Source organism: Nansenia antarctica (genome assembly GCF_963989245.1).
Source record: "Nansenia antarctica genome assembly, chromosome: 13".
NCBI lineage: Eukaryota > Metazoa > Chordata > Actinopteri > Argentiniformes > Microstomatidae > Nansenia > Nansenia antarctica.
The window spans coordinates 27,886,420-27,899,441 of record NC_137683.1 but is presented as its reverse complement, the minus strand read 5'-3'; the positions used below and the strand labels follow the sequence as shown (position 1 = coordinate 27,899,441).

At 43.7% G+C, this 13,022-nt stretch overlaps 1 protein-coding gene across 1 annotated transcript; it reads left to right on the top strand.

Moving 5' to 3' along the window:
• Positions 1–5,493: 5,493 nt before the first annotated feature.
• On the top strand, positions 5,494–6,675 carry sox32 (SRY-box transcription factor 32; the record flags this gene model as incomplete). The annotated part of the gene is made up of 2 exons (XM_080544164.1): positions 5,494–5,707; positions 5,939–6,675. 2 exons carry the CDS (start codon positions 5,494–5,496, stop codon positions 6,673–6,675), a joined length of 951 nt encoding a protein of 316 aa, XP_080400290.1.
• Between the last annotated feature and the right edge of the window lie 6,347 nt (positions 6,676–13,022).

Sequence of the window (13,022 nt, the reverse complement as noted above, 5' to 3'; positions counted from 1 at the left end):
TGTACCGCTTGCCACTTGCCAGGCAGTTTCCAAACACAAGAGACAGATCTCAGCCTACAAACATATTGAAAATAAACATCGAACACATATGAAATGTGTCAAATAAATTCCTCACACTTATGTAACACAAAGCCACCCTCTCTCTGGTCCTATATATAGACCCTTGCGGTAGTAGTGTATTTAGGGTGAGGTTGGTGTTGTAAGCTGCTCTGTTTGGGGTCTGACCGAGCCTGGTGTGTGTGTGTGTGTGTGTGTGTGTTATCTGTGCTAAAAGGTAGGGACGTCATTGTATTCAGCTAATGAGGCCACGTTAAGTCAGGCCACTCCGGGGGACATGTAATCCTCTCAGCTAGGCCCACGTACAGGGCAGGGCAGGGCACTGTTGACGGTGGCGGGGAGTGTGAGCCTAGCACTCAGGGGCTACGGGGCTGAGGCCTCTAGGAACTCTCTACTGTGTTTGTATGTATGTATGCTCACACACCTGATTAGCACTGGCTGGACGCAGGGGGTAGGAGGAGGAGAAGGAGGGGTGAGACCCCCAGACCACCGCTGCATAGAATGGTTGTCTGAGGTGCCTGCCATACAGAGAGGCTGATGCTAGCCTGCTGTGTCCATACAATACAGTATAGGGGATTCCCCTGCCCTGAGAACACACTGTCAACAGACCAGAGTCCTTCATAGAGCCCCTCGATCTTCACACATGGCTTTATGAAACAATGCATCTCCTCCTTCGGGTCCCAGGATCCTCTGATGGGCCACTGTGTGGAAACTATGGGAAGAGAATGAAGATCAGAGTGGAATACATACAGAGCTTCATTAGCAAAGGCTCAGACACTGGCTCTATAGCTTAGCTTTACATCCTTGTGTTAGTTTTTCTTCTTTCTCATCCATCCATCCATCCATTCTTTTTTTGCTGTGTCATCATCAATCGTCCTGGTATAGGCAAATGTTCCATGGTTGAAATCGATTATTATCTCCACAAAGAGCAAGATGTCAAGATCGACAAACATCTTCATATGCAGGAAGGGTTGTAAGGGATGTAACTGAATTCCACACCAAGAAGTTTGTTGGTGGGATAGTTCCACGACCACTCACGTATAAAAATCCAAATTATACCGGTGCATAAAGGCAATAAGGCAATAAGATATGAGCACACCGTCAGTAGAGTATATCCAAATCCATTATATCCAAATCCTTAAAGACATTGACGTATAGCAGGGATCATTCTTGAGTTATGACCCATCCTGGACTGAATCGACCCCCAAAAATCCCCAGGTAAATCCAGTATGGTTGTCCCAGAGAGAGTGCTCCTCATGCAGGTGAGTGGAGAGTGTCTGGAGGGAGTCTGGAGAGCTGTACTCCACCTGTGCCAGCCTGGCTGCCTCTAAAAGCAGAGTGGAGAGGGAGAGGAGTGTTCCATATATGACATCTGTCCAATACAATAGAACATTGTGATCGGAAAGCCAGTGAGAACAATCCCCATTCTGACAATATAGTGACCATTCAACTGCACCACTGTCCTGTCTGGGCATGGAACAATGCATTGATAGCCCACTGTCATCCATTCAGAGATTAGGAATCCAGTGAGAGCGGACAGATAGGCTACAAATCTACCTGAAATGTAATAAGCCTATTGCAAAAAAAGGAAATGTAATGTTAAAAACATTAAAAGTTTAGAACGCTCTTAATTGAACATTTAATTATGATTTTTTTTAGGACTTGTAAATGCCAAAGGTTAATTGATAGCCTAGCCTACTATTAGAATGAAGCAAACAATCTGATGTGATAGATTCCATGTCAAAAATTAGTCAACCGTTCTCCAATATTTGTTCAACTCACAGAAATGTCCGCCGAAACTAACATTATTGTATTCACGCTGAGTCATTCAAGCTAATTGATTCAATCCATTAGCGCTTTTCACCCGGCAGCGTGTGTGGTTTCACACTAGGATGTGGATTGGAGTCAACTCGTGAAATAAAATGAATTACGTGACAAAATAAAAACACGTTTTAATGTAAATAATGTTTCCATTATACGCCTGGGCTAAAGGACTTCCAAATGTGTATTATAGTATTGTTACTTTCTCTACTGTTTATCTCTTGCTAGTAAAGTAGTAAATTCTATTTAGGCTATATTACCCAATATTCGTTTCTAATCAGTAGTCTACATGGCGTGACGTTAGAATTATAAGGTTCTATCTCCATTTTTGTCAAAATTGAGTTTTTACATAATCTGATCCATTAGGTGTTTATTAATGTCTGTGTGGTGTTATTTTTAAAATGTTGACATTTTTGAGTTAGTAATTCATAAAATACAAAGGTTCCATCTCACAGAACATAATGGAATGGAAAAACTTTGACGCTCAATATCTCTGAACTGCCCTAAACGGAGATAGAACCTTATAATTCTAAACGGAGATAGAACCTTATCATTCTAAACGGAGATAGAACCTTATAATTCTAAACGGAGATAGAACCTTATCATTCTTAGCTCACGATGGGCTAGAGTCCTACAGTAGCCTACTAACATTTTGATTTTCAAAACTAACATTTTTGAAAATCTAAATTTACCATTTTTATTTCACCGTCACGAATGGCTCATTAATTCTAAATTAAATCTCAAAAGCTCGAATGGCAACAAAGCATTAGTCATTTGAACAATACCCCACCTCATTTAGGACGGCTAGCCTGCACTTCAATTGGAGCACTCCACTTAAATTCGATTACTTCGTTTTGGTATCATTAGACCGTCTAATAAGCAAGCTTAATCGTATCGATTCACAAACATAGACTTATGTTTAGGGCCCCAAAGTTTCGTTGTGTCCGACGCTCAGACGCCGGAGCGTCAGCTTTGAAGAGAGTAAAAGATGAGTATCTAAATTCTAAAAGAAATACATTGATCACCCTGTTATTGAATTAACCGAGGCCACATCAGTACTGACCATTGATGCATTGACCTGCCTGCCTCTTTGATCAAGGTGACAACATCCATTAGCTTTTTTTGCGAGGCCTGAAGAAATGTCTTTAGATGTCGTCTGTCACAACAAGACAGTGCAGGTCAGGTGCAGGTGACATGTATGAAGCAGGTTACCGCCGTGTGTATTCTCACAATGAGGAGTCCCATTATAATATATATATACCATTATACCTGATGGAAATATGAAGGGCCTGCAGACATAACAGTGCAGGTGCGGGCCAGTAGGCATTACCTTGTGTATCCTGGATTCAACATCAACACACATAAACTACTGTTGCCTAATCACCTCCATTGTTGGACATAAAGATGAACGTGATGTCACCAAATGTAATGCAAAATAAAAGAATAAAAGAGGGATTAGACGGTTGGTTCAAACCGCGGAGGGAATCATTTAATGTTAATTTTTTCTCCAATGGACTAACTAATGTTTCCAAGGGACTGATGCAAATGTATAATGCATAATAATAATAATAATAATAATAATAATAATAATAATAATAATAATAATGAGATGGTATAAACTTAAAATTCTGTAGTTTAACCGCCAGCCCATAGCTCATTTTGATTTTGTTGACTCACTAAAGTCTTTTTTAGTTGTTGGGACATCCCAGTTAGCTACGGAACAATATGATAAGTTGTGAAAAATGAAGACTATGTATAAAAACAAGCTGTGCCTCTCTCTCTGGGGGGTTAAACTCTCCCTTGTACAGTACCACTCAAATCCAATAGTTTTCCCTTCCTGACCTTTGAGAACTTCCTGTCCAAATCTTATCACTCCAGAAAACCTGACAATGCATTGGCAACAGTGCTGAGCAGTGCCAAGCTGTCAGAAATGGCCTGTTTAAAATAGACGAGGCCTACTTATTATATATTTTACCACGCTATAAACTAGGGTATGTTAAGTTAACCCCTGCCACCTGCTATAGGAGCCCAGCAAAAAATATAAATGTATTTATCAGGGATGTTTAAAAAATATAAATGTATTTATTAGGGATGTTTAAAAATCTATTTCATATAGGCTATTATCCATAGGTGAAATGCATCTTGGAATCTTCTGTTTCCCATCCATACAGGCTAAGATCATGTCACGCTCTCTTATCAACGTCTAGATATCTCTTTATAATGTCAGCAAAAATATAAATGTATTAGGGATGTTTAAAAATCAATTTCATAGGCTATTATCCATAGGCCTACTTAAGTGAAATGCATCTTGGAATCTTCTGTTTCCCATCCATACAGGCAAGAAAGATCATGTCACGTTCCCTTATCAGAGTCTAGATATCTCTTTAGTTGGGTAAATATTTGCGCGCGGTAATCGTATAATAAAGTCGCCTTGATCATGTTTGTCTCAGTCCTGTAACATGTGCGTTGATAGAGACAGTGTGTGTGTGTGTGTGTGTGTGTGTGTGTGTGTGTGTGTGTGTGTGTGTGTGTGTGTGTGTGTGTGTGTGTGTGTGTGTGTGTGTGTGTGTGTGTGTGCGTGTGTGTGTGTGTGAGAGAGAGAGAGTGTGTGTGCGTGCGTGCGTGCGTGCGTGCGTGCGTGTGTGTGTGTCTGTGTGTGTGTGTGTGTGTGTGTGTGTGTGTGTGTGTGTGTGTGTGTGTGTGTGTGTGTGTCTGTGTGTGTGTGTGTGTGTGTGTGTGTGTGTGTGTGTGTGTGTGTGTGTGTGTGTGTGTGTGTGTGTGTGCGTTGATAGAGACAGTGGGCCGATAAGCGCCGTGGCCGATCGACACGTGACCCACCGGTCTACCAATGAGTAACCAGTTCTGCCAGAAAACTTTGATCTTACAAGATCGCCAATAATAAGCCTATCTGGTCCTATTGATTTAATTTAAATTATCTGCCACACAGGTAAATTAAGCAATGTTTCGACAACACTATATTTTATATAGGTTAGTTATATAAGTAGACGTATCAGGACAATCAGGTCACTAATTCAGGCGTTCTTGAAATAGCTTTTCAATCTTTTCCATTGTGTGCCCCCAGACCTATAAGCGGGATTCTCAATTCAATTTAATTGAATAAAGATTCTTAGGCCTATAACTGTGTTATAAGGTCTACACTTTAGAGTGATAGCCTAAATGAAACTTTTAAAACCAGGCCTATGCTAAAGAATGAAGTATTGTGAATACTTAACTCTACAACGACACAACGACACAATTGAATCATTTGAAAGGGAAATTATAGTCTAGGACACGAATTGATTTGATTTAACATAAAATGCCATTTTCAGTTTCGTGAGCTGAGTTGTAGATTGTGGCATGCAGAACTCTCACTGACACGAGAAAACACCTGAATTTCACACCTTAAATCCACTCCTCCTGGACTCCCATTGGTGGAGGGGGCGCATATAGCCCGTCTCCATCCCTACCAGGGAACGACAGCTACCTCAAGGGGGGGTACACACACACACAGGCGTAACCATGTACTTTGATCGGATGCCCAAATGCGCAAACGGAGGAGCGGCGATGTTTGAAAGCGACGAGTTCAGTGGCGCTTCTTCGTCCAAGAGCGAGCCGATGCCCGAGATGCGGTCCCCCGGTTCTGGCCTGTCCAGTCCGCACTCGGTGATCTCCGACACCAGCTGCTCCAGTCCGGAGGCTAAGTTACCCTTGGCAGAACCCCGGGTGAGGAGGCCGCTCAACGCCTTCATCATCTGGACCAAGGACGAACGCAGACGCCTGGCCCAACTCAACCCTGATCTGGAAAACACCGACCTGAGCAAAATTCTTGGTAAGTTTTTTGTTTTGTGTTCACATAATTGAAACTGAAACGTAGAATTTATTTATTTAAGCAGTTATATCAACAATGTAATTATGTGGAATTTGTATGAAGGTTTCAGATAGGCCTACTGCTGGGAATTATAAATTAATATAGCTTTTTATAAAGTTAGTTTTGTGGTCATATTACAATCAGTGTGTCATATGTTGATGACTAATATGACTGTTGTTGTTTTTCCTGCAGGTAAGTCCTGGAAGGCCATGTCTCTGGCAGAGAAGCGCCCCTACATGCAGGAGGCGGAGCGCCTGAGGGTCCAGCACACCATCGACCACCCCAACTACAAGTACCGCCCCCGGAGAAGGAAGCAGCTGAAGAAGGGCTCTAAACCCTTGTCTGCGGAGGCCTCTCCGGCCTCTCTGACCTCCCTCCTCACCCAGGGCTTCAACATGCCGCCGTACAACCTCAACTACATGATCCAGAGCCACCAGAACCAGTGCCAGCAGCAGCAGCAGACCTACCCACAACACGCCACCACAACAACCGCCTTCCCAAACCCACCGGCGAGCTATCCCAACATCCCCCGGACCTTCCAGAACATGCCGGTTCACCCAGACGCCTCTGCGACTTTCCCGAGCAGGCCGCTGATGTTCTCGACCCCAGGGTGTGTGTACCCGGCAGAGTCTCAGGTGTACTACAGCCACCAGGCCCAGTACACAGGCCTCCCCCAGTACACTGCTTCTCCCAGCCCGGCCTATCCTGTGTCCCATGGTGAGCAGGGGGAGATGAGGCCGTACGGGGGCCAGCTCCACTCCTCCGGCGGCGGACCCTCTCTGGAGTTCTACCTGGAGCAGGTCCAGTTGGACATGCTGTACGACCTGGACCGTAGTGAGTTCGAGCAGTACCTGGGCCCGCCCCCTCGCCGGCCAGAGCCAATCGAGTCCAGCTATCACCACCAGCAGAGCTCCCTCACGGAAGCCTGATGTCGTCATGACGACCCTTTTGTTTTGTTGTTATGTTGATAGGATTGTATTTATTTAAGTTATTGAATTATTTAAATCATATTTAATCTCCGTTTGTGTAGGAACGAAGGAGAAATGCAGCTGCTAACATTGTTTACATTGTTTAGTTTTTTTAAATGATGCATTCTGTTTGTTTTATTTGTTTCTTTGCCTGTATGTATTATTGATGAAAGTTGTGTTGCACAATCGAAATATTTTTTTGTAATAAATTGATCTAAAGAAAACGTAAAATGTTGATGTCCTTTCAAAACAGGCAATTGTACCGTGAGAGCACTACAGCATATTCGGCATATTAAAATGCATGATCATGAGCATCAAAGTGTACAACAGTCCCAACAACTATTTTCAAAGAAAGCCACAACTCAAGATCTGTTTTTTGATTTCGGGTTATGATGGATGACTAGGCTACAAATGAAACTGTAATATTTATTAGTTAAATCAACAAACTTGGGGGCAGTTGAGAGGTTGTTGGGGCTGTTGCCCACCCCATTGGCAGAAGCCAGGCTGTTGACACGCTGTTTTATCTCCCTGGCTGTGTCTTTCTTGGCCAGGGGAGGGAAATCGGGTGGGCGCCAGGGGCATAAACTTCCCAACTTCCTGTTTCATTTTAAAACATCTCACAAAGGCTCTAAAAATATGCCAAAATATCGACACATCTCCCGACTCATAGGCCTCTGGGCTGCCAAATGTTTATCCATTTATGAAAAATGTTTAACTCCCTGCCCCTGACCTGACTGGCCCTGACCCCACTGCCCCCAGTGTTAGCTAGAGTAGAGGTCCTCGCCCAGCCTTGTGACAGACAGGCATTGCTAACCAGTTCCATCAGCTAAGCTAATCAGTGCTCCAATACAACACCTCACATGTCACCACCAGCAACACAACACGACTCACATTCAATTCATTAACACATTTTCCAGAGGAATTCATTATTGAAGGGTTCATATGAGGAAATAATGGAGTAATGACAAGCGGTGTTATTCACTTTTTGGAAGGAAGTGCTGGGTGAAGTCCAGGAGCTGGGATCCAACGGCCCGTCCAGGGACGAGAGAGAGGCCTGATTAGGGCCCAGAAGAGCTGCCCCTGCTCAGCATATCCAGACCGCAGCGATACCTGAATGAACGGAAGAAAACTGACGTCAGGTCGATTCCCATGATACCCATCATGCGAAAACATTCTCAGACAGACAGCGCATGTTTATGTGCGAGTGAGAGACACAGCAGCTACATCTCTCACACGTAAATATAACAACAAGCTCAGAGGAGGAGAGGAGAGGCACAGGATATTTTGATCCATTCACTAATGTTTCTCTTGTTGTAATCCGGTTGCTTAGCAACAACTAATATTCGGTTTCAGGAATTTCCTGTGAGGGAAAAACATCAGGGGACCAACCGACGTCAACAATAGCAGTGAAAATATTAATGTGCCCCTTTAACAAACAGCAGAGGACATAGCAGCAGTAGCAAAGCCGTTGGACGAGTTAAAATACCTTCCCTTCTCAAACTTATAAAGTTCATACTGAGAAAATATTTATACCATCGTAATACGATTATAATTCTGTGATATGTACAGTGAGAGGGGAAAGGTCAGGTATATTTAGTGCAGGCTCAGTGATATCACACACAGAGGAAATGTTTTTTGGCGGGTCGGAATGTATTAGAAATCCATTCGCTGGTCACTGTGGAATGGATGAGCTGGTTATCAGTTGGGAAGAATTTATGGAATCTGGTGGCTGATATGTCAAATATGTTACAGGTCCTAAAGGGGACATTCCCCAGAAATAAAACAGTTTCATAGTTACAGATTAAGTCTCTAAATATTAATATCTAGTATGTGGGATATTGATTTAGAAATAGCCCAGGTTTACCTTAACCCTAAAATAGATCTGTGTTTGCTTACATAGTGCATTCCTCCAGATTTTGTGAGCTATAATAAGACATTTTCTTCTTTTAACTCAAGGATGATTTCCTGTTTCGAGCACAGGGGTGCATTTTGGGTAAATTCAGGGCTGCTGTCTTCAGATAGTGTCCATCCGTGAATTCTCCTGAGGGGACGTCTCCTCTGTCTATGAAAGAGGAGGAAACTCAGACAGGAAGCCAGACACTCAACAGCTTCTTTACTCCAAACTCTTGTCTCTATATAATATTAGAAGGGTTGTTTGATTTATCCCCCAGTGTACTAGTAAGTCAATAACCACATAAATAGACACATTAATGAGGGCCTGTGTACATTTGATCACATTTGACTACCAAGATATGATAAGGTATGTACCTGACTTTTATTCTGGCTATTATTCTGGCTCAAAATAGGCTACAGGGTTACAGTGCTGTTTACTGCAGGGTTACGATACTGTTCTATACTATAGGGTTACGCTAAAGACATGTAACCACTCCCAAATGCATACTATGACCTATGGGTGCAAGGACTGACCATGACTGATGGTTATATTGATTATATTGATTATATTGATTATATTGATTATATTGTTTCCAATCAATGGAGTAAAACAAGCTTATATTTTGGGTTCTGATGGGGGTAAAGACAGTTGAAGCTCATTGGGCATTTTAAAGTTATTTTTCTTCAAGAATGAAATGACTATATACTGTTATCATTCCTTTAAAAGTAAAACATAAATAAATAGATGGACCAATCCCAGATTGAATATGATATCATAATATATTGATAAAAAGTGAAGGAAACGATAAAAGTAAACTCCTAATTGGGCCAATCAAATAACAATAAACAGTGGATTTCTAGACCCACAGTTTCAATGGTTTTCCACCTGTGCCTAACAGGCTTCCATACACTTAGTGGGGCTGTGGCGGTCATGTCAGTTTGGACAGGGACCAATCAACGCCTCCGTCTGCGTGCCAGAGTTGGTGTCGATACAGGAGCATTGACCCCGAATATTGATAATGAATACAATTCATTAATTGAATCTAATTGCTCATTAGATTTCTATGTGGATTGAATTCCAAGTCTCCTGACTGACTGTAACTCAATTGAAACTGATTTGACCCCCCAACCCTGTTAACTGGGATAAGGTGAGGATAGCCTCTGGTCTCTATACTGGACTGGACTGGCTGACCCCCAACCCTGTTTACTTTTTTAGGGGGGCAGTCCCACTCTTTTTTTCTTTTTATTGGACAGATATAGTGAAGACAGACAGGAAAGTAAGGAGAAGAAGGGAGAGAGAGAGGACATGTCAGCAGGGCATGAGCCGGATTCGAACCCATGCCGACATGGGCATATGTGTGCACTGTAGACTGTGGTGCCAGACCACTGGACCACCCCAGGCCACCCAACCCTCTTTACTGGGATAAGGTGAGCCACTGGTCTCTATACTGGACTGGCTGACCCCCAACCCTCTTTACTGGGATAAGGTGAGCCACTGGTCTCTATACTGGACTAGGTGCATGTGGACTCAGAGAGAGCGGGCCCTGGCAGACAGCGGGGGCACCAGACAGCTGATAACAGTAACAGGGTCTGACAGACACACTGAATAGAATGGCCCACTTTGGGTGTGTCCCCCTGTGACCTGCTGGGCTGATACAACACTCTGCCAGAGCCCCAGAGCCCAGAGACTCACGCCTGTCAGCAGAACACACGTTAGAGGAGCTGATTAACACCCACATCCTCACCTGATGTGTACTGTGCTATGGATTTGTTTGTGTGTGTGTGTGTGTGTGTAGGTGTGTGTGTGAGTGTGTGTGTGTGTGTGTGTGTGTGTGTGTGTGTGTGTGTAGGTGTGTGTGTGTGTTTGTGTGTGTGTGAGTGTGTGTGTGTGTGTGTGTGTGTGTGTAGATGTGTGTGTGTGTGTGTGTGTGTCTATCTGCCTCTGACTGTCTGTCTGTCTGTCTGTCTGTCGGTGTGCAATGTGCATGTAAACAGTACGCCTGACAATAAAACACACGTTGGAGCTGATTAACACCCACATCCTCACTTGGATGTGTGTGTGTGTGTGTGTGTGTGTGTGTGTGTGTGTCTATCTGTCTCTCTCTGTCTGTCTGTCTGTCTGTCTGTCTGTCTGTCTGTCGGTGTGCAACGTGCATGTAAACAGTACGTCTGTGTGCTAGTGTGTTAGGTCTAAGTGTATATTACCAGAGTGTTATATCCTTGTAATTAATAATATTATTTCTTGAACAATCACCTGGCAACAGTCACCTGGCTTAGACTATGGCTAAATAACGGCTGCGGTAACTGCGTCAAAACAGGAGCTATACTGGCCCGGTAATCAGGAGTTTGTTTGTTTAGCAGCGATCCCCAACTATGTCCTCTGGAAATAACGTCAGAGCTCTTCCTCCTCCGTGTCTCAGAGTACACTATGACTCAGGGTATGAGTATGTATATGAGTGAGTGTGCGTACTGTACTGGATGTGTTATTGCTGATTTGCTGATGACACTGATTTAATGACCCTTCCAGGTGGCACGTCCACACACCTTAGGAAAGACCCCCCCTAACCCTAACCCACCTTAGGAAAGACCCCCCCTAACCCCAACCAACCTTAGGAAAAGACCCCCCCTAACCCTAACCAACCTTAGGAAAGACCCCCCGTAACCCTAACCCACCATAGGAAAGGACCCTTCCTAACCCTAACCCTCTGGTTTCTCCATACACTCTGCACCTGGGTAATCACTATTATACAGTTATCTAATATCCCTCAGAAAATGTCATGGAAACAATTAGTCATTTTCTAGAATACTCTAGAATAGTTTCTCAATAATAAATATTCTTTCAGCTACATTCAGCTACTTGATAGAAAATGCTACCGTTTTCAATGAATTTAGAAAGAAGGTAGGTATTTATTAGGTTATAATAATGTCATTAAGCTGTTACCGTGTTGATTTAAGCGAATAACCGACAAATAGCAGACTGTAAAACCTCCTTCGAACCCTTCTAGAACATTCCTGGAGTTTTAAAACACAGCCATAAAGAAGGGTCGAACTGACCCGTTCCCAGGTCCCTTTCAATGGGCTTTGATCTGTCTTAGGAATTTGTATTCACTTGGTGACCTATCGGTCTCAGAGGTAAAGGAATCTGTGACTGAGGTGTGTGTGAAGTGAGGTGTGGGAGGTATGTGAAGGTCAATACCTGTGTGTGTGTGTGTGTGTGTGTGTGTGTGTCACCAAGACAAGGTCACCAAGAGAATATAAAAGGTCACCAAGAGAATACAAAAAGTGTGTGTGTGAGTGTGTGTGTGTGTGTGTGTGTGTGTGTGTGTGTGTGTGTGTGTGTGTGTTGCTTGTGACTGCATAACATTTCCATACAGTAGCCACGACGATGACATGGGGGGCACAATCTCGCCATCCCTTCACACCCTCCTCCTCCTCCTCCTCCGCCCCCTCCTCCCCCTCCTCCCCCTCCTCCTCCTCCTCCTCCTCCTCCTATTCCCCCAGTGGTGGGGCACCTGTTAGTTGATGTTGACAGGAGGACTTTAACACCTGTAGTAATTGGTTTAGCAGGGTAAGCTTGGGTTGATCCAGGGCCAGGCCTCTCAGCAGGAGGCTGATGCTCCGTGGCAGGTCAAACTCCTGCTGGGGACGGCAGCACTGTATGGCAACGCTCCCTATCCCCTACCTGTGGTCAGCTAATGAGGATAGAGTCCTAGCAGCCCAGTTAAGCTCATTACCCAGCTGATAATACCACGCCCTATGTGTTAATGTGAGGTTTATACAATTCAAGAATAAGATCATCGTTGTTTTGTCGTTGTGTTATGATAATCTACCCGTCACTCCCCATCTTCCGTCGGAGACTGAAGACCTCCATCTCTTCAGGTTACACCTTAACTGCTCCTCCTGAGACATCTACTACCCCCCAGCACTGCGTCTCCTGAGACACCCGCTTTCCCCTTTACTGTGTCCCCTATGACTTCTACTGCCCCCCTTGTACTGTTTCTCTGTTCTCCAGTGTCTATATATATTAAAAACTAGATAAAAAGAGCTAGATTACTCTTCCTGCTACGACTGCTGGTTTGATGATTCACTTGCTTAGTCAAATGTATTGATTGTAAGTCGCTTTGGAATAAGGCGTCTACTAAATGCCCAAAAATGTAAATGTAAATGATAATAAGGTACATGGGCTTGCACTGTAGTGATACATAATACACATAATCATCAGTAAGGTTATGTGTATAGCCCTTTTGATACTGATGGTGAATCACCTTACTGATGGTTTTTTCCACCTTGCTACACAATAATAATCACCTGGAGAAGGTGACAGTATGTTCCTGGGATGGCAGGAGGAAGTGTTTGCAGGTGTGGTAAGGAGGTGATTCAGGGTGGCACAACTTTAGTAAACAGACACCGCCGTC